Source organism: Ambystoma mexicanum, chromosome 1q (genome assembly GCF_040938575.1).
Source record: "Ambystoma mexicanum isolate Mex_15411 chromosome 1q, UKY_AmexF1_1, whole genome shotgun sequence".
In the NCBI taxonomy this organism is placed as follows: domain Eukaryota; kingdom Metazoa; phylum Chordata; class Amphibia; order Caudata; family Ambystomatidae; genus Ambystoma; species Ambystoma mexicanum.
In genome coordinates, this window is record NC_090922.1 from 82305405 (window position 1) to 82329515 (window position 24111).

Genomic DNA, 24111 nt, shown 5'->3' on the forward strand with positions numbered 1-24111 from the left:
AGCAGCAACAGAGCTAAGGAACAGATACAATGGATATAAGTATCAATAACAGACGAGAAGTCCCAGCCGCAACGCCCTCAGCAACCCCACTCTTACCTGCTAAGTAGAGTGGATAAGCCGGAAACCTACTTGAAGTCAAAGGTAGATCACCACAGGTGTTGGAGCATAGTGCCTGAAGAACCAAGTCCCAAGAGGAGTGTCTGTTACAGTGAACCCTGACCCGAACGGCACGAGGGCGCAGGCTAAGGGAATCTTATACTGCTGAAGAAAGTGTACAGGCAAGAAGAAAGCGTCCCAAAAGTGTCCATCAAGTAATCCAAAATAGTAACCTGTGTTTAAGTACTGCAGAGCCAACAGGTCACCATACGTGTGAGTGAAGCAGCAGCAGAGCGTCAGTTAAGAAAACAGTGTTCGAATCCTTTGGTGCTTGTGAAGAGTGAACCCGTGTGGTTATGCAGCTCAGCGTCTTTAAGCAAGACCAGTACTATGTAAAAGCGATAGGCAGAACAGTAGATGGAAAGCAGCGTAGGAGCAGTGCCTAGCGTTAAAAGGGTAACGTTGACACTAGCAGAAATGAGCACAGAAATATGGGGACTGGAAGTCAGGCGTCGGACATGGAGGATCAAATATTAGAATAGCCGAGTGACAAAGCCAAGGGTCGAGTAGCCAGGGGCGAGGCAGTCAGAGGGAACAAGGAGTCAGAAACCAACAAGGAAATACCAGGTGCGTGTCAACAGTCCTGAGTTCGGTGACCAAAGTAATCCAGGAAATCAAAAAGAAAACTCAAAATGCAACTTTCCGGGGCCGTAACAGCAACGGTTAAGGAGCACAGAGCCGCGGCTGTCAGCTGTATTAAAAGCTGCGGCGCTGGGAGGTGCAGAGGGCAAGTTGCATACACTCCCACGCGATTGGCGGCACTGAGCCTGCTTGGAACCGTAGTTCACCTACGACTGTGGCCAAGCCGACGCTGGGAAAGGTGCCAGGGCTGCCTCCAAGAACTGCGGGGACTGCCCTGGTATCCGCGCCGGAGAACCCGGGGTATGACAGACTCTCGCCAAAGCAAAGAAGGGTTCAGCAAGAGGAAGGAGCAGAAGCTTGCACTGTGTAGTGAGTAACCCTTTGCTTCCTTAGCATCACTTCCCCTTCGTCTGAGTCTTGGTAGTGGCTTCCTGGACCCGCATGGTGACTGATGGTGGCTGGGCAGTAGCCGCTCACTTCGCCCGCGTGGCCGCCTTTGAGCCCGGCGCACACTAGCACAACAGGCCCGGCCGTAGCTGCAAGGAGAGTGAGGATGGAAACGGCAGGACAAATCGGCGGCACTCCAGAGGGCAGTGGTGATGGTGGTGGAATGTCGGCTCTCCTGTCCGGGATGGATGCCGGCGCAGTGACGAAGATTGACGGCAAAGCCAGACCTATCACTCGGCGCTCAACGCCATCCTGGCAGTCACCAGCTGAGCCAGTTTCAAAGTCATTGATGGCACATCATGAGCCCTGCTGCAGTAAACCACAGGTCTGGTTGGCGAGTGCGGGGCTCAGGGGATGGGACGCCTAGCCTCTGAGGGCGTTACCTAACTTACTGTTGCCGGTGTCTGGGGGACTCTGAACTGCTATGCCTGCTCCTGCTCTTTCGATGGTAAAGCAGCAAAGCTTCAATCTCTGTCCCTCAACGACTCTTGGTCTTTGGTGGCGTCAGGTTTCCCTCCGAAACCTTGGGGGACAGTGACAGCTCCGCTTACACGGCGGCACACGTGCGCTGGAGCTGTCAAGTAGATTAATTTATGTGGCTTATGTAATGCCCTAGCTTTCATTAGCAGGTGACAGGAAAGATGTAAACGTTTGTGGTGACAATATCATTATTTATGTAATGGGAAATATAGACTTCAAGTTTGATGGCGCGAAGTCAACAAGCGCGGATTTGGGAACACACAGTTTGCTCAAATACACGTTAATTGGCGTATGCAACGCTTAACATGTGTTGTGTTATTTACAAACTCCCTGGTATTCGTTTGTTGACCCTGGAGCATGGGCCGGAATTGCTGTGTACCTATTAATCTCCCCCACCCCTGTGTCTTTATGTTTTCCAATTCACTGTTAAGAATCATAGCGATAAAACTGCACTTTTTGGGCTGAGAAGTTAACGTTGGATTATTGCACTCACGCCAGGCAGAGGCACGTGTTTCACATTGTAATGGAATGACTTTCCTTGCAGTAATATTGTAATATCAGCCCATTTCTCCTTCTGGGGTTGGGAAGTTTTGGAAGGATGCTGTTGGGCCTGAACCGCGAGTGTTAATTTAAAAAGCAGAGAATCCCCTTGGAGTGGTACAGCCCCCACAAATCTTAAGAGGAATAAATACCTGTTCCCCTCATGTTGTGCAAACATCAGATTTGAAAGTTTGTTTCAGGGAAGTGCCTTCCAGGTATTAAACAGATGTATCATTACATGGATTAAAGGTGAGTGCCTTTTTAGTTTTGGCTATTAGGCGCACCTTGCGACACCTCTAAGCCGAAACTATTGCATTAGAGTACAGATAGGGAAGAATGTCACATGAGGGGGGACACAGCCTGTAGGTGGTGTTTGGGTGTTTGCCCACCCATTGCCTGCCCATGGCCATACTAACCCCTACGGCCTTTCCCATCCAATTCCTGCCCCACCCTGTCCAAAACACCTCCTCATGAGAACTCTTTCATATTTATTCAAGCCTTACCATCAAAGTTTGCACTGGAAGTGCCTGCCAGTGTTTTTTCAAAGCAGTCTTCTCAGAGTTACTAACTCAATTTGAGTTATAAACCCACTACTTGTGTAATAAAAATGTCTTACCAGGTCTGCCTTCAGCCACTATTTATAAATACTCGGCGTGTCCTTCACTGAAGTCCTGTTAAAAACAAGCATTGGCAAAACCAACAGTTTTGGCGTGTGCATAAGTATTAGGCATTTGCCAGGCAGTGCTATTAAATACCCAGGTACTCGCACCATTTTGCACCTGTTACCATCAATGACCAGTTAATACCCCTACGGCTGAACCTGGAAAGTACCCTTTCCCATGCCTACACAAAAGACCAAACAGTTGGCATTGCCAATGCTTGTTATTTAATAAAATGGCATCTAGTGAGAAAACTCTACCTTTGTGTCCATCTCGCATCTCTGATTCCTCACAGACCACACCCAGAGAGTCAGAGAATCCTAAGAACCTGCTGAATGTTACATGTCCGATAGCAAGCACATGAGAGAACTAAAGGGCTGGTCCAAACACTGACCAAGAGACACTGACTCAGCAGGGCAACCCCGTGGTTGGTGGTTCATAATAACATAGCCAGATAAAAACCCAAAGGGGAAGAAATACCTGCTGGTAGGAGTGCATAAAAAGGTAGTGGTAGTACCAGAAGAGGGCCTAAAGAGAGAAGGTAAGAATATCCACGCCAGGACATGTCCGCTAAATCAAGTAGAGAGAAGTTCTTGCAGGCAGGCAGAAGTCAAGGAGCAAGCTAGATGCTATACCTCAGACTGTGAAGTCATGAAGGGGGCTGGGTGCAATATCCCAAGACTGTAAGTTAGGCCTAAGAAGATTTCTAGTCGCTATATCACTTTGACTGTGTTGGAGAACCATGGATGATCCATATTCCCATAGTTAGGTTCTGGAAACATCTCGACTTATCCAATTTCTGCCATTTACCAGAGTATAGCATTAATTGTTGTGCTGCATCTGATTGGTTTTGTTGTGTTGTGTAATAAAAAGTTTGATAATAAAAACTATAATATTACAATAAAAAAAAAATAATAATTGTTTGTAGTCCGATTCCTCTATAGACAATAGGAGTAATTCCTTCCATCTTGGCACGGTTATTAATGTCATTGAACTTCACTTATGACTCTAATCTGTTCTGTTGACTCCTCATCAGACCAGCCATCATGACACAGTTAATGAAGATGAACATTTGAATAGCAGTCTGCTGTTTCCTGACGACTGCACAAATAAGCACTTTACAACCTTGAGGTTTAAGATCCTGCTATCTAAAATCCTAACCATCAGCAAGAACCTGGATGGCCAATGATAATGCACATCTCAGCCTTTGATATCAAAACCGAGAGAAGACCTCCATGGAAGTGTAAGAAACCTGAAGGTGTGTCACCCGCTAGTCCCCGAGGGTCGGTCATCCAGGTGGCCAAGACACAGCCATCGCTTTTGGATCCAGTTCCTGGGTGTGGACCAGTGTGGGAGGATCACCTAGATGGGGGGGTCTTCGGGGTGTGGGAGTGGGACACCGGATGGCGAGATGCAGTATCCCCTTCCCTGTAACACCTTTTCCCCATCCTACCAGGTAGGATACTTAGGAACTCAACCCCCACTCCTTTCCCAACACAAACACTCTCTTGTGGACAGCTCACTGTGAGAGAAAACGGACTAACACCTGAGTCGTATACCTGGTATGTACCAACACAATGGTCAGGTGGAGTCAAGCAATTACGGATAATTAAACACACCTGACTTCCATAACACTTCAGCACACAGATAAAAGGCAGAGCACGGAAAAACACTCTGAGCAAGGCAAAACACGAGGAAGCAGCAATTCCAAGATGGCAGTTTAATACGAGGAGAAAGACAGCAAGGCCAGAGAGGGTTGCAAGGAGGAAAGTGCCCTTAACCATTTCAGAGAAAAACCGCTACTTTCACAAGCCTTTGAGAATAAGAAACATAAGACCTGGAATTAAAGCTGAAGAAATGTGCATTGTGTGTCGGAGGTACCTGGGGCTCTCCCGTTTCGAAAACCAAGGCGGGGAGGAGCGTTTGCCGCCGTGGTACTGTCCTTGGCTCCTACAACAAAGCAGCGCCAGCAAATTCAGCACAGCCAGTGAGTCTGGGAGACTGATAGCAGACCCGTCTGTGTTAGAACCAAGGTTGCAAGCGGCAACATTGTATGAATAAATCTGAAGAGAACAGGGTGTGAAGGGTATGTGATGAGCGATGACAATATAATTGAACATCCAAGGAGTGACTGAACTTTTGAAGCCAAGGGAGATATAATTTACAGAGTGGTCCGGCACCACATGGGTGCTCATTCGAAGGTCGCTGTTAGGTATCCAATTGAGAGGTGGAAAATGTAAATTGTGAAATCGAAGTGGTCCTGCAACGGGTCAAGTTAAACCCTGTGCACATTTGAAAGTCTGCGATAGCTAATACGAACTGCAATTGGTCAGACCCCGGCTGAGGGAGACTAATTGTGTAAAATGAAGGATCTGAGGGGAATCCAGGGTGAACCGTGAGTCACCCGAGAAAGAACATTCTCTGAACATTGGTGAAGGGGATCTGAGCCCAGAAGAGGGGGATCCAAAGTAACGATTGTTGTATACAAAGAGACCTGAGCCTGGCTGAGGGTAATCCAGGGTGAATCGCCTGAATTGAGTACTTATAAGAGGAAAATAACTTTGCGTTTTGTTTTTGATACATCAGGCCCTCTGAATCAAGAGACTTTGATAAGAGATTTGGGCACAGAAGGCCCTGATGCTGGTAATGGAACTGTAGCCTTGTGCTGAAGAAGCAAGAGTGTGTGCTTTGCTCAAGTGAACTGCCTTGTCCCATGCTGAGAACATGCGGAAGCAAGGCCAACGGCCTGAACATCCTGACATATAATTTTGTGAACACTTCTTTCTTTTTCATGAACACTAGCGCACACTATTTGTATTTAGCCTAAGGATTGGCTATAGTTTTAGTATAGGCCGTTTTATTTTGACGAGACTCCACTAGGAATGCCTTATTATTTTTTGATGGTCGGAGCTGGCTCCCATCTGTAGATTTAGGATTAGAAAGGCGTTTATCACCCCCTTGCTGAAGTTCAATAAACACACTTGAAATGTGGTCACTTGTGTTTGTCTTACTATTGATACCATGACTTCCTTATAAGAGGCATACAGTTTAATATTAATCTTCAAATAAATGTGTGACTGTGAAAATATTCTATCTTTAGCATGGGTAAAACATGACCTACAAAAATAATGAGCCTATTTCAAAGAATACTTCAGAACTCATATTGTAATCTTTGATATATGTGCTTTTTTATATTTTCAGATTGTTCTGTATACTTTTTCTGCATGTGATGGCATGGCTTTAAATGGTGCTCTGGCTAAAATGAATTAATACATTATTAGCCAAACCGTAAAATAGTTAGTTATCAGGGTGTTAATGCATGTACCTGGGCCTCCGAGAATGGTGTCTGCATGTTTTCCAGTAGACTGGCAAGATCCTGTTCACAGTATCCCATCACCAGAAAAATACTGTAAAATACAAACATACAAGTCAGAGCATGCATGCCCATACAAAAGCTTCACTCTAACAATAAACGCCCGCAACTATGGGCTATACAGCATGGTAATGGCTCACCAGGGTTGCATATCCTGCAACACAGCCCACAGCCTTTTGTGTTCTGTTGATTAACATCCAGTTGGAAGGAGTGCATTTTGGTGGAAGGGTTCGTAGGAGCAATGCAGAACTTTTTACCAAAAAAAAAGAAAACACTACTGTGATATATGGCTAACATGGAAGTTGCAAGGGGAGTTTGTCAGTCCCTTTAACTTTCCAGGTTGAATGAGAAGAGCAGGCCCATGTCTGGGGGAAGAGGGGAAGAACCGTGGTTTATGGCAAATGCAGGAGGAGGCAGCTAATATAATCTGCATCCCAGGCCTGTGTACCTTTGGGAACTTCATCTGATGGGACTGGGAAGGTAGAAGGACAGAAAGGGTTATACGTAGATCATCGGAGAGTCTGAAAGAATCAAAGTATGTGACAGAGGGCAACATGATTTACCTTTCCAAGTGATTTCCTACAACCACCTCTTTCAGCTCCACAATATTGGGATGGCGGAGCTTTAGCAGCAATGTGATTTCCCGCAGACTGCTGATGGGGATTCCTACAAACAAAGAAATATGGTAAGTGAGACAGATGAAAACAGGGGAAAAAGGGGAAGAAGGGGAAACAGAGGGCCAACAAAAGAGATTTAAGGGGGAACTGGCAAAAAACAAAAGATAAGTAATTAAGTACATCAGTAGGAGAACACCAAAGCAAAAACTGATAGAAGACTAATATTTAACATTTAGGGCACTACCTACCTCTGATCCTCATTTTGTAAATGATTTACAGGTAGAGCAGACATTGACGGCATAAATACTGATTAACTATCAACTGTCTTCAGAACATGTCATGATCTACTGTGAATTGGTGTTTTCTAAAGAACACATTCAAAGGGAAAGGGCAGGATGTTTGAAAGGCAGCTGAAATCAAGTTCTCAATAAAAGCCTGAAGAATTACCAGAATAATGTGCATTGGGGATATAACAGCAGTTGCTAGTCTGAGAAACCTAAAGGTGTCTCACCCGCTAGTCCCCGGGGATCTGTCATCCAGGTGGCCAGGACACAGCCATCGCTTTTGGATCCAGTTCCTGGGGGTGTACCAGTGCGGGAGGATCACCTGGATGAGGGGTCCTCGGGGAGTGGAAGTGGGACACCGTAAAGTGAGACGCGGCCCCTTCCCAATAACACCTTTTCCCCATCCTACCAGGTAGGATACCTAGGAACTCAACCTCCCAATCCCCTTTTCCGACACAAACACTTTCTTGCAGACAGTTCACCGTGAGCCACAACGGACTAACACCAGAGCCATATACCTGGCATGTCCCAACACAAGGGTCAGGCAATTACTGATAATTACACACACCTGACTTCCATCACACTTCCCCACACGGATAAAAAGGCAGAGCATGAAAGCACACTCTGAGCAAGGCAAAACGCACGAGTTAGCAGCTATTACGAGATGGCAGTTTAGGGCTGCAAGGAGGGAAATACCCTCAACCTTTTCGGAGAAGAACCACAACTTTCAAGAGGCCTCGAAGAAAAGAAACGTAAGACCGGGAATTACAGTTGAACAACAGTGCAATGTGTTTAGAAGGTACACTGGGCCCTCCGGCATTGATAGCCAAGGCGTGGAGAAGCAATTGGTGTGTGTCAGGTACTGTCAGGTTGGAGTGACATTCTTTACATACAGTATCATATACTCATTTACATTGGGTCAGGGGAGACACATATTTAGTATAGAAAGGTTTTGGGAAGTTATTATGGGTTATATTTTTAAACAGCCAATTGTGCCCTTAACCTTCATTGCAGTCTATGGAAAATGCCCCAAGCCAAGATGGAGGTTCTCAGTCTAAATTCTAATTGGCTGGAGATTGTTTATAGGGAGGACAATGAACATTCTAAACTGCCTTTCATCGTCCTTGCCCAGCTGAGAGGTTGTGTGCCTTGCAGCTCCTGCTTAACTTGGTCAAGGGTGACAAGTTTCTAGCAGTTGAGCGGAAAATCTGAAAGTATAACAGGAGTCGTGTATGGAGTTTAGTGAAGACACAGGACAGGAGTTAGAAACTTCCAATTTTCTGAGAAAAGAAGTTTTCAAGTCTCAAGCACAAGATAAGTGACTTTCCATTTTTGTTGAACTTTGTAAAAAGGTTATATTTATTTTAAGGGATTGAAATCTCAAATCTGTATCTAAAAAATTGAAGCGCGTACGTTTGTTTTTTATCTCTACGTGTCAATTAAAACTAGCGCGTGAGTTTTTTTTCCGTTACTTTGAGCCCGCGCGTGTGTCTCTGCGCGTGAGAGTGAAGCGCGAGCGTGAACTTTGGACTCGCGTTAACTGTTCATATACGCGAGGGTTTTTTCTATGTGATAAAATAAAAGCGCGTGTGCTTTTTCCCGTGATTTGGTTTTTTAGCACGTATGCGTATTTATTCGTGGGTTGGACTTTAGCACGTGTAATTTTTTATCGCGTCTTGGACTTTAGCGCGTGTGCGTTTTAACCGCAAATTGGATTGTCAGCGCGTGGGCGAATTTCCCGCGACTTGGAGAGAAGCGCGTGTGTTTTTTTCCCACGGTTTGGATTGTCAGCGCGTGTGCGAATTTCCCGCGACTTGGAGAGAAGCGCGTGTGTTTATTGCCGCGGCTTGGATTTTCAGCGCGTTTGCGTTTTACCCGCGGTTTGGATTTTAGCACGTGTGCTGGCTTTCCACGTGAAGATTTCATCGCAAGTTTAAAATTCGTTCCTGAGTAAAAGACACTCTACAAAGAAAATATAAAAACTAATACAAGAACTTAAAATAACTTCCTTAAACTTAGTTGAAGAACTTTAGACCTTGTTCAAGAATCTTAGGGTGGAGCAGACGAACTACAAAGTTAAAAATTACATTAATGGACCTACCGAGAAGGCTGAATGATCTATAAGATTCTGGTCCACAAGTAAGGAAGTCTTGTCTGCTTATCACTTCTCTGGGCATACTGAAGAGAAGTACCAGGTATGGTTTTTTGACTATTTTGGTAAAGGATATATAGTTTAAGGTTAGTATAGTAACCCATGAGTAATGAGGTGTATTGCACGTTTATGTTTTAACTACAGGTGAAGAACCAGCGAGTTGATAGCTTCCAGCCTGGTGTTTGTTTCTTTGTCCCTTCCCCCTTTCCCCTGAAAGTGAGGTAAACTGAGCAGTTATATATATATATATATCAGCTCAGAGTGCCACATTTTGGGTGGATTGTCGGGGGTTCAGCAGCTTCTGCAGACACCAGGTTCTCAGCATGACAGTGTGCCATGGTACTGTCCTTGGCTCCGACAACAAAGCAGCGCCAGTGAAGTCAGCACAGCCGATGAGTCGTCGGAGAGACTGATAGACTGGTTTGTGTTACGCTTAAGGTTGCAAGCAGCAACATTGAATGAAGAAAGATGACGCGTATGTGATGGAACTTTATGAAACCGAAATAGGTACCAGATACAGAGTGATCCGGCGCCATGTGGGTGCTCACTCAAAGGTCTCGGTTTGTTGTCCAACTGAGCGTGTGAGATTTATTAAACTGTGGAATCAAAGTGGTCCTTCAGCAGATCAAGCTAAATCTCATGCACATTTGAAAGTCTTTGATAGCATACAAACGGAAATTGGTCTGAGCCCGGCTGATTGTATAAAAGGGGATCTGAGCACAGAAGAGGGGATCTGGGTTGAACCGTGAGTGACCCGAGAAGATATTACTGTGACAAATGTGAACCCGACTGAGGAATGCCTGCAAACAAAAATTTGTCCGAGACCAGCTGAGGGAGGATAAATATATAAAAGGGATCTGAACCCGGCTGAGGGGGATCCAGGGTGAAGAGTGAATCGCCCTACTTGAATACTTGGAAAGGTTTGACCCAACTGTTTGATTCATCAGGCCCTCTGAAGCAAGAAACTTTAGAGACTTGGGCGTAGAAGGCCCTGGTGTTTGTAATGCAACTGTGTCTTCGTGCCGAAGAAGCCCAAGAGTGTGCTATGCTTAAGTAAACCGCTTTGTCCTGTGCTGAAAACGTGGGGAAGGGAAGCAAACTGCTTGAAAATCCTGACTTATCATTTTGTGAACACTTCTTTCCTTTTCATGAACATTACCCCACACTATTTGTAACTTAGCAGCAAGGATTGGCAATAGGTTTTTTAGCATAAGCCCTTTTTATTTTGACGAGACTCCAGTAGGACTGCATTATTATTATTTGATGGGTGCAGCTTGCTCCAATCTTCGATTTAGGTTTAGATAGGCGTTTATTACACCCTTGATAAAGTTATATTAGCACTGTTGAACTTGTGTCCGTCTTACTTTGCTACCATGCCTTCCTTACACTAGGCACTAGCTCGGGTCTAGGACTAACTGAGCAAGCTCTGCGCCCAGAATATGCAATCCACAGAAAGGAAAAGGTCCAAGACATCATTCGCGGGCAGTAGCTCTGATGCCATTAACACAAACAATCCCTTCCTCAAGTAAAACATTTGGTAATTAACACTGATTAACAGGAGAGAAGGAAGGAGAGCGTGGTACTTGAGCTGTCAGATTTCACCTCTGGATTGACATTTTTATGTTAACATTTCAAATATAGAATATGAAAAGGCATGACCTGGGACAACAAACAGAAAATGCAATACCCAAACGAGCCATAAGTCTTTAATTTGGCAGCATTAATGAACTGCGAAGTGCAGGCTTGATCCATGTCAAAAGGGAGTGTGCAACCCATGAGCCAGTCAGTTTTCCTCAGCTATGCAAGAAGCTTCAATATTCCTAAGGTTTTGATGTACTGTTTGAGTCTTTGTGACACTTTAGCAATACAAAGCGGAAGTAAAAAAATAATGCCCATGAAGATACGATCACAAGTGTCTCTTGGCATCCTTCTTTTGTAATCAGAAGCTTTTGAAATTCATGCTCCCACTGGGTAACTCGAATGTTTTAGCTCGAGGTGCTAAGAAAACATCTGAATGTTATTAGTTAAGAGACCGTGCAGAATTCAAATATGATGTAAGCCATATTCATAAGTTACAAAAGGTTTCTACTCCATAATCAGTTTGTTAGTTACAGGTTCAGGCAAGTAGAAAGGAAAGGAGAGCCCACTAGCAAAGTCTTCAGTTCAGCTTTTAACTGCCTAACTACAACTAGTGAAATATTCAAGTAACTATATTCCACTCACATTCCACACACATTCAGAAAGAGAAGTGTGACAAATCTAGGGCATTCGCCCCTTCTCCCCAAGGGGGAGCCCCTCCCGTGAGGCTAGGGAGGTGAGCCTGCTCTGCAACACCCTTGGGGACAAGGACCCCCGTTCCTGTGAGGAACTCCCTAAGAAACCTTCTAATAATACATCTTCAAACACTTCCAGGAATGAAAGGTATGGTATGAAGAAACCAGCAAAATGTGTTACTGTTGTCCAGAGGCTTTGATCACCCCCCTTTTAAAAGAAAATCCCCTTTTTATTGAGATGAAGATGATCAATGGAGGGTATTGCGTCCCTTTGCTGACACCTGCGTTTCTCACGGGCATTTTGCCGTGGGAGTTTTGCTGATATTTCCGTTAAAACCTTTTGGGGCGGGGGTGGGAAAGGGTAAATAAAGGGTTGGGGGAAGGGAAATTTAAAAAATTATGAAATGAAGAGGGGCTTATCGGGGGAAACCCCTCCAAATATAATGCCAACAAAATTTAGATGAACTTTTCTGGCAAAACCCCCGCATCAAAACACCCGTCGGAAAAAAGAGGGTTGGCGATATGACATGGAACCCCATGAAGGAACAGAGAATGCAAAACAAACCAGGAATAAGGAATGTGTGATATCGCCTGGGAAGTCCCACGACTACATCATAAAGAGAAGGGGAGGAGACTGGACAGACAGAGGAAGCCTGCGAGATACAAAGTTGCTTGTCGGCTTGTACACAGACAAAAGAGGACATGTGGCATCCCATAAGAGAGAAAGAGGAAACTACCAAAGTGAATGCCTGACGTGAGGGAACCATAGAAGTGAGGGAAACTAATGCCGACACAAGGCATCCTTATCCCGGTGAGGAACCAAATGATGGCGTAAGCACAACCAAGCTGTGGTGGACCAGAGGTCCCAAAAGAAAACACTGACACTGCTCTACTTCACTTTAAGCTCAAGATACCAGCAAGCAAAAAGCCAGAGAGTTTGCGTGGACAGTGAAGTGAATGGAAATCAACCGAAAAGTCATGGGAAGCCATTCTGATGAACTGGAGAGAGAGAATGTGCCCGCCAAACCATAAACCCAGTGACGTTGTCCCTGAGTACGTCAGGTAACGGGGAACATGGGAGACCCAGGAAGTCATTATTACATTCATACTCATCCCAGGAGAGATAAAATATTCATATTGAATGAAGTGAAAGATAATCATTATTGGAACACTCACACTAATCTTAATCAAAATAAGTCATGGCGATTGAATGAAGGGAAAGAGAATCAGAATTGGAACACTTGAGATTGAAGGAAGTGATAAGGAATCATAATAGAAGTAGTCATACTCAGAACGATCAAGACAAAATTCTTAATGTTAAAGGTTACTTGTACCGTGCACTATCGCCACCGGAGTGGTCCCCTGGCGCTCTGGCGGATCTGAAAAAGGACGTGTGAAACAGGGAGGCTGTGGGAGCAGTTACTAGGGTGCAGTGGGAATAGGAAAGCAAGATATGATGTTCTGTTGGCAGCTTCAGTCCGGTTTGCACCGCTCGCTGAGCTTAGGTGCGATTTTCAAGTGTGAGCAATTCCCATGTGATGTTATGTATGGTTATGTGTTGTTTACATGTTGTTGCAGTGAGGTGAAGTATGTGCGGTTTGCTGTGCAGAGATGTGGTCGCCTGAGTTTGGCTGGAGAAGTGTTTGCCGTAAAATGGGGTTTTAGTATTGGGTTAGCAGGGTTTTCTTTTTACCTCTTTGCTTTGGTTTCTGTGGTCAGCATCTATGACCATCCTGTGTCCTTTGATATTGTTTGGCATCCTAATCGGTAGGTACGTTGTGTGTGGTAAGGATCTTCTGTAGAAGTCTAGCGGTATGTGGAAATGGGCGTGGAGGTGCATTTCCACCACCCTAAGGTTAGAGATGGTCAGGTTAGGAAGGTTATGGGTGGCTCCGTTGACTTCTAGTGAGGGGTCCCTACCTACTGTGGAATTCTTCTGTAAGATTGGCGGTGTATGTGCATGAGAGGTCCAAAATGTCCTCCCTACGCCCACCAGGTGGGGATGGTTAGGCAATGGATTGTAGTCCCCCGACTAGGCTTCCCGTTTCTTCCAGAATATATAATCCCTACTCGTTCCCTTCTGATTCTGGGGTGCAGAGCCAAGTTTTTAGTTGTTTTCTGACTTTCAGCTGATCCCTTGTATTTCATATGTTTTTTGGTAGGGAATTCCATGTTTTAGGAGCCAGGGGTGAGAAAGATGCTCCTCCGAATTTTCTTTTATTGTATAGTTGTGGTTCTAGACGAATGTCGTAGCTTGATCTGAGTTGTCTTGCTGGATGGTAGATGGTTATTTTCTTCTTTAGGAACTCTGCTCCTCGGCTGTGGATTGCTCTGTGTATTATCCACATTATTTTGAACCTTATTCGCAGTTTTATCGGTAGCCAGTGTAGTATTTTCAGTGCTGGGCTATGTGTTCTCTTCGTGGTAGTTTGAGCAGGAGTCTGGCCGCTGCGTTTTGTATGCGCTAAAGTTTCTTTAGTAGGCATTCTGGCATTCCTAGGAATAGGCTGTTGGCGTAGTCTACTCTGGACATGATGAGTGCGATGATTAGTGTTTTGTGGGTGAAGGAGAGGAACGGTAGGATCATTTTTACTGTGTGCAGGAGGAAGACGCATTTCTTGATTATAGCATTTACTTGCGGCTCAAGTGTTAGTTCGTTGTCCATCAGGACTCTGAGGTTCTTTACTGTTGTTGATGGTGTCAGAGCTAGCTGTTCCTAGTTTTGTTGGCCATGGGATGTAGTGGCTGTTTTTGGATATAACCATTATTATTGTTTTGCCAGGGTTGAGTTTGAGGTTGTTTGTGTTCATCCAGCCGTAGAGTTCTTGTAAGCATTCTTGCTGGTTTGTGTTTTCTTTGCGTGCGTTTTATACTTTGTAGATGATCTGTGTGTCATCACTGCTTGATTAGTGGAGCCAGGTATACGTGGAAGAGCAGCAGAGATCGGGAGGATCCTTGTGCCACTCCACAGGTGGATTGCCTTGTGGTGGATTTGAAGGGTTTGATCCAAGCGGTTTCTGTCCCATCTTTTAGGAAAGATTGAATCCAGCGTAAGGCTAGGTCGGGGATCCCCATTTCTTCCAATCTCCTGATGAGGATGTCATGGTTGACTGTGTCAAATGCTGCAGAGCTGCGCTTGTGTCCGAGTCTGCATTAACCTTCAGGTCATCCCAGATTGAGAGCAGTGCTGTTTCTGTTCCTTTCATCGGTCTGAAGCCTACTTATGCCTGGTCCAGCAGAAGGTGTTGTTGTATGTAATCTTGTATTGTTCTATATACGTACGTTTTGAGCAGTTCCGCTGGATAGGGGATGTTTGAGATGGGTCTGTAGTTGTCAAGGTCTTCCACATTGCCTGCTGTGTCTTTGAGGAGTGGCTTGCTGTATGCCAATTTTAATGATGGCGGTACTTTTCCCGTTAACAGTGATTGGCTGAAAAGATTTCTGAAGTGTTCCATGGGTGCTCCTTGCGTGAGGATTGATTTGTGTATGTCTGTGGGGCAGGGATCCATGGGGGAGCTGGCTTTGATGCTGTGTCTTACCAGCTTGGTATTTGGGGAACGTTTTGTAGTTTGTTCCGACGATCTTCGGCTGGCAAGGTCAGTTGTGTGTTGTGGTAGATTGGTCTGCTTTGTATGATTAGGTGGATTGTGCTGATTTTGTTCTTGAAGTGATCTGAAAGGCTGTTGCATAGTTTCAGTGCAAGCATGGGTTTCTTAGCTGCTGCTGCTAGGGGAGTTTCTCATTTTGTTTATGGTGTTAAACAGTTCTTTTTGAGTGTTGGCAGATTTGGAGATTCGGTTGTCGCAGAATTCCATTTTGGCCTTGTGTATTTCCTTTTTGTATGAGCGGATGTGTCGTTGGAATTGTAATTTCTTTGCCTGGTCATATTTTTTCCTCCACTCTAGTTCAAGCATCTTGTTTTGTCATTTCATGTTGCTGACAAGCGGGTTAAACCATTTTGCTGTTGTCATTTGCGTGATGGGGTGAAAGGTTTTTCCATTGAGATGTCGTTGATTGTTTTGGTGATCCACTTGTGCGGTAGTTCTGTTTTTTTGTCGAGGTCAGCTTCGTCCAGGGCCCTTTTTGGTGGTTTGTTGATTTCCAGTTGTTCTATTAGATTGCTAGCTTTGATGGTCCTCCAGTTTCTTTTCATGACGGTGGTCAGTTTGTCCAGTTGTTTGGCTGTTGTCCTGGGTAGTGCGATTACGAAAGGGATAATGAGGTGGTCGCTCCAGAGGATCTGTATTGGTGGTGCTATGGTGATGAGGTTTTTGTTGGCGAAGATTGCGTCTAGTGTATGACCTGCCGTGTGAGTTGCTCCTTTGACTAGCTGATGTAGTTTCACTGTCTTCAATTGTTTGGCTAGTGATTTATGAGAGTTAGCGGTTTCTTCTTCAAACCAGATGTTGAAGTCTCCCATGATTATCAGGTGTTCCTGCTCAATGGCTAGGTTGGTAATGGCTTCTGTGAAGGCGTCCACGAAAGTCGCATCATATGTCGGTGGTCTGTAAACTAGAACACATTTGAGGTTTGTTTTGGAGTTTGCGGTAAGGTGAACGATTAGGGATTCACAGTTTTCGATGCTTAGTGGTTCATTGGTTTTTCATTTTCAGGTGTTCCTTTTAAGCTACTGCCAGCCCTCCTCCTGTTTTGTTTTTTCTTCTTGCTTGTGAGCACTTAAAGTTGTCAGGGCGGCAGTTGTGGAGTGTGATTTTGTAGTTTTCGTCTAGCCAAGTTTCGGTTATGAATAGGAGGTCAATACCCCTGTCGCACAGGAGGTAAAAACTCTGATGTTTGGAAATTGATCTTGCATTGATTAGGTTACAATGGATCTTTTCGACTGAGTTATGTTTATTTTGTGCCTGTTTGTCTTGCAGTAGTTCTGTTGGGTTGCTTCTGTTTTGCTTACACAAATTGATTGGAGCTTTGTGGGCTCTGCTTCGTCGTTGAATCGTTCTGTTAGATTGATAGCTGCGTTTGAAAAATCTTCTACTTCTTCATGTTTTGATGTAGTTGTTGACACTGCCCCTGTATTTTTGTGATATTGGGAGTGAGGGCATTGATTTTGTTCCTTTCTCTTCTCAGATCTTCTCTTCTATTCCTGTGAGGTTTCAATAGGTTTTCTGTCTGCCTAGAACTGCTGGTGGCATTGGGGTGTTGCTGTGTAGAGGCAGTTGCGAGGTACAGTGTAAGATATAGGGATTTTTCTCTTCTCATGACATTTGTTCTGTTGGTTGTGGTGTTTGTAGGCGTGTGTTCTGTAATCATGGCAGTATCTTTTGGAAGAGGGAGCGACTGCATTGGGATTGTTCCTTGTTTCTCTGGTGGTGTCCTGTCCGGTGTCTGGGCATCTTGTGGCCCTAGGTGGTCACAGGACTTGGATTTATTTATTTTTCTTTTCATTTTTGGTTTGGGTTACAGGGGCTGTAGCCCACCTGTAGGATTTCTTGTGGTTTGGCTGGTGTCGAGTCTTGTCCTTTGCCTTGTTTTTGCACTATGTGGCCTTGCTTCTTTTGTACATAGTTATAATCCGGGGCTAGGTGTGGGTAGTTGTGATATAGTGGGCTGCTGTTGTAGATTGGCTGGGGTCTCTGCGTATGAGTGATATTTAGATATTTGGGGGATTCTGGGCTTGGGTTGTTCTAGGGGGCCGGCTGTTTGCTGGGGGTTTTCCTGGGTAGCTGCCTAAATAGTGGATTTGGGTTTGGTATCGCTCTTTCCTGTGGGTGGAGGTTCTAGGTGTAGTGGTGTTTGGATATTAAGCGTTGGAGACATGGTAAGCAGTTGGGTTATCAGTCGGTTGTGGGAGGTGAACAACCTGACCTTGGTTCTTAGTTGGGTAGTGATCAAGCTGTGGTTAAGTTGCTTTCAGCGGGTAGCTGTACGTTCCTGGACGGTTGGTGAAGGCCTGGGTTTCACAAAATGGCAGAAAACACTCATAAATCTGAGAGTACTAGATAGTGGGAGAAAGGCCTAGTTTTCACAGTTGTAGACATAAGCACACCTAAATTTGAAACTCCTCGATAGTGAGAGAAAGGCGTGGGATTCACAAAATAGCAGATCTAAACAGACCTACGTTTGAGATTACTCAGAATGCCCACGCACCTTATGACTCTGTCTCTCTACTGACTTGAACTGCGGTTCCCGAGGGCGTTCAACCTGCCAGCGCTAGGCTTCAAAATATGAAGGGCATTTAAGTGCACTAGAATTCCCACTGGTCTTCCCCAGATGATGTCACGGGCGTGTGTGATTGGTGTAATAATTGCAAGTTTTTGGCTGATTTTGGTATGCTTATGTTATGTAGGTAATAAGAGAGGCAACGATTTTTGGAATACAACGATTGCTGTACTCCCCCACCCAGACAACGCGTATCTCGTCAGTCGCTGCTGGTTGACGGCTGGCTACTGGCTTCTCAGGCGAACACGGGCAAACACGGTCTGGAGCTGCTTCTTTGGGAGCTGCCCTTTGACTTGGGGCCCTTGGCCGAAGGGGCTGCACGTGCAGTGGGCTTATCTAGAGGGTGTGGTTAAGAGCCTGCCGTCTGGAGGGAAACAGCCAATCACAGACAAGGGGCAGGGGAGATGTCACACAGGTACGGCAGAGATATGGAAAAAGTCCAGAAGGCAAGTGGAAATGGCTGCCAGGAGCAAGGCAGAGACAGACCTGACTATTCTAACCAATTCCAAGGGGGGGACTGGGAGAAAGCCAGAGACCAACAAAGGACTACACCCCAGCCACTGCACTCTCTAGATACAGGCCAGCTCAGAACAACAGGGTAAGAAGCCACAGAAACACAAGAGAAACCCACCAGAATAGCACAAACTGGTCAAAAAACGATTGGAAAAAACACTCCAAACCCTCCACAGGAGCACATGAAACAGGCATAAAACAGATTACAATCAATGTACAACTACTCACTGAGCATCAACCAGCGCCTAAGGCTGCTTCCCAAGTGGTTTCCTTAGGAGATCTTTCCTTAATATCATACAAGATAAAAGATGGAATACATCAAATACTCAGAATGTTCAACATAAAACACAATCAGACCAAGAAGGCCTAACTAAAGAAGAGAGATATCTTAAGGATGAACACTTGAAGAGAAATTGGACATTAAGAGTCAAACCCAAAAGGGAACAAGAAACTGTGATTTATTTGTTAAAGTTCAGAGACCCAGAGGGGAGAGCCCTAAACATTGGACAACGTTACCTTGGAAGAAGAATAAAAGGATGAATGCGAGTGAGAGAAGCCAACGATACAATGAGAGAAAAGGAGAATAACTATATTAGAGCAAAAAAGTCAACAGTTGAACCAAACTGTAAAAGAACGATATGAAGTCATAAAAACTAGAACTACCTAAGTATCCACTACTGAAGTGAACTGTCTGGAAACTCCAGTATTCAGGAGAAGGGAAACATTCTCCTTGTTTTAGTTGTTATAATAGTTAATAGTGGTAGGGTTAGGACAGGTTAGTTTGGACATTGGATGGATTCTACTTTGGATTCTCACTGAGTAGCACCTTTGTTTTGTTAGTTAGGGAATCCCATCGCTTAGGGAAAGATAGGCATTTCTTCTTTAATTTAATGAAAAAACAACAGTGAGATGGAGAATCAGTGTCCTTCTCCTTCTGACTCGACACGCAAGGCAGCACCTTTATCCTTTCAAACCACAAAGCACTCACACACTCTGCTAATACAAAGTGGACTACTCTCGCCAATGCCCATCAACAGACAACATAAATCTACAAGCAGGCTAACAGGAACACAAACAGTAGCAAGCACTCAACAAAATACCCAGAGAGGGAAGCAGAATGTTCCTCGAAATATGGCCCAATGTGTTACTGGACAACTGGGGAACAGATGGACTACTATTAAAGACAAACCGACCCTTACATAGGAGGTAAGAGGAAACTGATGCCTTGGCACATGAGCCACTGCGTGACGGAAGAAGGATGAGGTTGAAAAGGCCCACAAAGGATCAAAACAAAGCAATGACCACAGGGTAAAGGGGAACTTGTCCCTTGAAATATGGTCCAATGTGAAACTGGAGAAGGAAGATAATTACTAGACCCAGAAAGTGAAACGACAAACAACCAATCACCCACATGGGTGAGATGAATGTCCTTGAAACGGGACATCCCTTGGGAATGAGGTAGAGGCAGACAGAGAAAATAACATGCTACAGGAAAGTACATGCAACATAAAAAACACGCTGAAAGGAGCATGTGTGTCCTTTCAGTGTATTTTACTTTCATGCAGAGAATTTTAGGTCAAGACACAGATGGATTTTGCATTACACTCTTTTACTGAACTGTCAGCAAAACATGGTTAGCTACTTTAACTTTAGAAAAGGAACATAACGTCAATCACATTGGTGCAGGTGTTTAATCTAAAACCAGTTTATAAAAAGCCTGCTCTCCAGCCTCACATCCTCTTCTTTGCTGCTGTCAGCATGAAAGCTAAGTGTATTTCTCTTTTGAACCATGTAAAGGTTCACTGGGGATGTAACCGATTCTTTATTTTATTCCACATTGTGTGTTATTACTGTTTCCCTGCATGCAGGTCTGACTTACAGGGACCACTGTGGCAGGGATTGTGAGGGTGGCCCCAAGGGCCTTCTTTGCAATGGCAGAGTCTAGTCTTGGGCGGGGCTCCCTGCAGTGGGCTCGGTTCATCCCCACACGACCCTCCGGGTGAGCCGGTACTCATGCCGGCACTCAGAAGGGATGTGACCAGCAGTTCGGGCTGGACTGCCCCTTTTGGGGTAAGACCAAGCCTGATTTGCATATGGTTTTTTCCCTGCTGTAATGGCTTGGCAGGCTGAAAAACGAAGGTCCGCAGGGTTGCCCAGAGCTATGCCTGTGGTTATGATTAATTCAAAACCTTCCAGCCATCACCTTTTTGTTTTGCTAAAGTCACCCCCGTGTGGGACAGGTATGCCCAGACGTGAGTCCTGAGTCTGCCCGGCCTAGAGACCCAATCTACTCCTCACTGATGATGCCCAACAATGCTGAAACATGTCTGGGGATGCTTGTGGCCTCATGCAGAAGGGATGTGACCTAGCAGTTTGGGCTGGACTGCCCCTTTTGGGGTAGGACCAAGCCTGATTTGCATATGGTTTTTCCCCTGCTGTAATGGCTTGGCAGGCTGAAAAACGATGGTCTGGAGGGTTGCCCAGAGCTATGCCTGTGGTTATGATTAATTCAAAACCTTCCAGCCATCACTTTTTTGTTTTGCTAGAGCCGGCACTCATGCCATGAACTTTCTAGCTGTTCCGTTATGCAGCATGCATGGGCGAGACAGGAATTTCTGCCAGCCAATTTCCATCTCTATTTGTGCTGCGAGGTAGCTGTTAGATAAGTTGTGGCAGCACTCTTTAAGAAGAAAGTGCTACTGCTGCTTTTAGGGTTGTGAGTGTATTGTTGCCATCATATTATGGAGGAACCCACTAATACCAGCCCTGTAGAAGGCCCCTCTACTATTTCAAAAACACATTTTCAGGCCCTGGTTAAATTGAATTCTTCCCTTTCGTGTGTACGATCTTTATTCATTTTTTCTTTTATTTATTGGGTATTTATAATGCAACTATACACAATGTGTTTGTCCTCCTCCATGACAGACACCATGAGTAAAATGTCTGACAAGTCTGGAAGGATGGTTAAGCCTGCAAAGAAAGATTTGTGTTGCCTGAAGATGAGAAGCAATGTTGGTCACCTTAAATTTCTGGACCCTGTGGAATCCCCAGTGAAGGCACAGACTCAGACATTAAAAATCAAAGACAGTTCCTAAAATCAAATCCTTGTCACATGCCGAAAAGAAAGACATATTGCGTTTGTGTGCTTTCACAGCTGACCTCAAGAACACACCACCTCCCAAAGACAGTTGAAGGGTCCAACTAAGGGCCATCTCTCCCTCCCCCTCTACCTCCCCCTCCACGCTAGTCCAGACTTCTCTAAATCCCAAAGTGGTCACTAGAGATCAGTAAACCCTAATGACTATAATCTGGCTTGCTAGTGATGAGGGACTAAGGGCTAACTGCCTCATTTTTTTACTCCCTCCGGGGTCTTCCAGGTGGATTCTAACCTGGGCTCCCACAAGAACAATAATCATAGGAATTGGTGCCTTGCAATCGTCCAGGTCTCACTGTCCATCTCGCATCATTCTATTCCTCACCCTGACGTTCTTTCCTTCTTTCTACTCTCCTCCCTTTTCCTCTTTCAATCTCTCTCCTGTCTCTCTATGTTATTCCCTTGCTCTACTCTACTCCTTTACTTTCCTCGCTACTACTGTCAGCATGTAAGGAAAAAGGGGCTGTTGGCTGTGAAAAGCTGTGTAAAAGGAGTGTTTGGTGCAAAAAGGGGTTGCAAACTACAATCCCTGTGAGCCTTTGCATGACAGTTGGCTGATTGGAGTCAGGTGCAGCCAACTGCTATTTAAGAACCTCTGGAGACTGTAAGCAGAGTTGCTGGTGAAATTCCCTTTCTTCTTAACTCGGGGTGTGCGGTGAGAAGGGGAAAACGCGTGCCCGCAGTGACCGTCTGCTTCTCTGAGCAGCGTTCCATATGTCATGGAGGAACAGAGCAGGGAAACGGTGGCAGACCGTTCAACGCAGGATATTCATTGCCTGGAGGCGGCGACGGTGTGCCCCCCGTCTCCCGAGGGCCTCAGATAAGTACGCTTACTGCAGATGCTTATATTAGCCAACATGTGTTTGGGTGCTGTGTGCACTGCGTAAAGGACTGGCTGAGCAGCAGTTCATTTTCAGTGGGCGCTTTCATTTCATTCCCCTCATTGTGACTTCTAAAGTTTACCAACTCCTGTTGGGGGCAGCTTTAGTATGCCTATGAAATCAAGTCACGCTCACAGCCTACGAGTGTAGAACGTTGACATAGTGTGCCGTAACACTGTGTTATTGCACGGGGCATGTGTTCCTGAGGGGCTTACGATGCCAGGTAGTAGCACAGTTTCAATATGTTGCTCATAGGTCTATGGAGCAGTTTTCATGGTGTAAGGCAACGCTGTGTCGCTTATGCTCATGTGTCTGTTCTCATTTTATGTTACATTCATGGTCATGGCAAGTCAAATGTTATGTGTAGTAGTTTGTTTTGGTGTCTCAAACAAGCACAGACACACAGTGCAAAGGCAGTACTAGAGAAGAAGTACAGTGCCAACAAGCCTGTTCATTTATGTATGTTGCGTCATCATTTCATTGAGTCATTTCATGGTACATGTGCTTGTTGCTATATCTCTGGAGGCAAGGAGTAAGGGTTCAGTGCACCAATTAAGAAGTCTACTTACCCTTTTGAATATTTGGTTATCAGGCAAGCTTAGGTACATGTTGGTTTATGTGTGTACTCCCAATACCTCCCAAACACCCCCTTACCTATCCACAACCTCTCCCTAACCCTATTTCCTCCATTGGCTTTCTTGTGCTGCCTGTTGGTACTCAAATCATGAACCCGTGCCAACCAAGGTGGAAGGGGTCACTACATCTGGCTTCCGTGGTTAGGAAGGAGTTGTGTGATACACCAGGGGTGTGACACGGCTCTCTACTACTGTCCACAATACACTCCCACTACTCTCTACTACGCTCTACTCGCACAACTCTACTGCTCTTCCAGCTACACTCCACGCCCCCTTATATCACAGTGACCATACTTTCAGTCCCTCAATCACCGTTCTCACTCTCATTCTCCTACACTGCCACGTAGTCTCATTCACTCACCTTACTCATAACACACACATTCTCACAACCAAGTACCACTTTCTATCACCAACCAATACCTCACCTTGCAAAGGCTCCAATTGCATTTGTTTCTTGGTCGGTCTTCTCCTGCCTTGACCTCACCTGTATAACATACACGCCCTCGTTCTTTCTGTGTCATTTTATCGTTCTATCCCACACACCCCATCCATTGGCCCTCCTGTTCAGCTGGTTCCCCGGGCCATAAGCGGTCTTGCTTTTCCCGAGGGGCCAGATTTCAGAGAGAAACAGAGCGCCCTTTAAACCCCACCCCTTGGTGAAAACAGGTCTGCCAGGGTGTTGCAGTCTAGGCCCGATATGAGAAAAGTCAATTTTAGAGTTTGATTTCAGTTGAAGCTGCGAGTCCTGATTGCGGGCCCTCTGTGAGCAACGTACCGCTCCATGCATGTTTGCTGCCGCCTCTCTCACCGGTGGGTTGTATGTGCTGGTCTCCGCCACAAGGATTTCTGGATGCAGAAGTCCTGAAAAAGAACACTGGCCAGCATCGGAGAAGGTAGCTGTATGGGACGATTGTAAGAGGTACTCTGAAATTGTAGCCAGGTACTTGTGGAGGGAACATGGACCCTAACAACTCTCTCACCTCACCTATGGGGTAGGGCTGGCTCTGGAAAACACCTTGATAGGCTTCCTGCTCCAGGTCGAGCGAGGCCCCCATGTTTTCATGACATGAAATGGCCAGCTCCCTGACCCTGTTGCAATGCCTCAGAATAAAAATAGGTTTATTTTTCCAAAAACCTCCTTTTACTGTTCTGCGTCCTTTGCCCTAGGTAGTAAGTTGCATTAGAGGA

The 24111-nt window shown here is 45.3% G+C and overlaps 1 protein-coding gene across 3 annotated transcripts in view; it reads right to left on the bottom strand.

The window, feature by feature from the left end:
- Positions 1 to 24111, bottom strand: part of CDK10 (cyclin dependent kinase 10) — a 282956-nt gene that overhangs the window by 131486 nt on the left and 127359 nt on the right. For all 3 annotated transcript variants that reach the window (XM_069635576.1, XM_069635577.1, XM_069635578.1), the window contains exons 4-5: positions 6801 to 6903; positions 6190 to 6271 (exon numbers count right to left, since the gene is read on the bottom strand). In XM_069635576.1, the coding sequence (XP_069491677.1) occupies positions 6190 to 6271; positions 6801 to 6903 (185 nt within the window). The remainder of the gene's footprint in view (positions 1 to 6189; positions 6272 to 6800; positions 6904 to 24111) is intronic.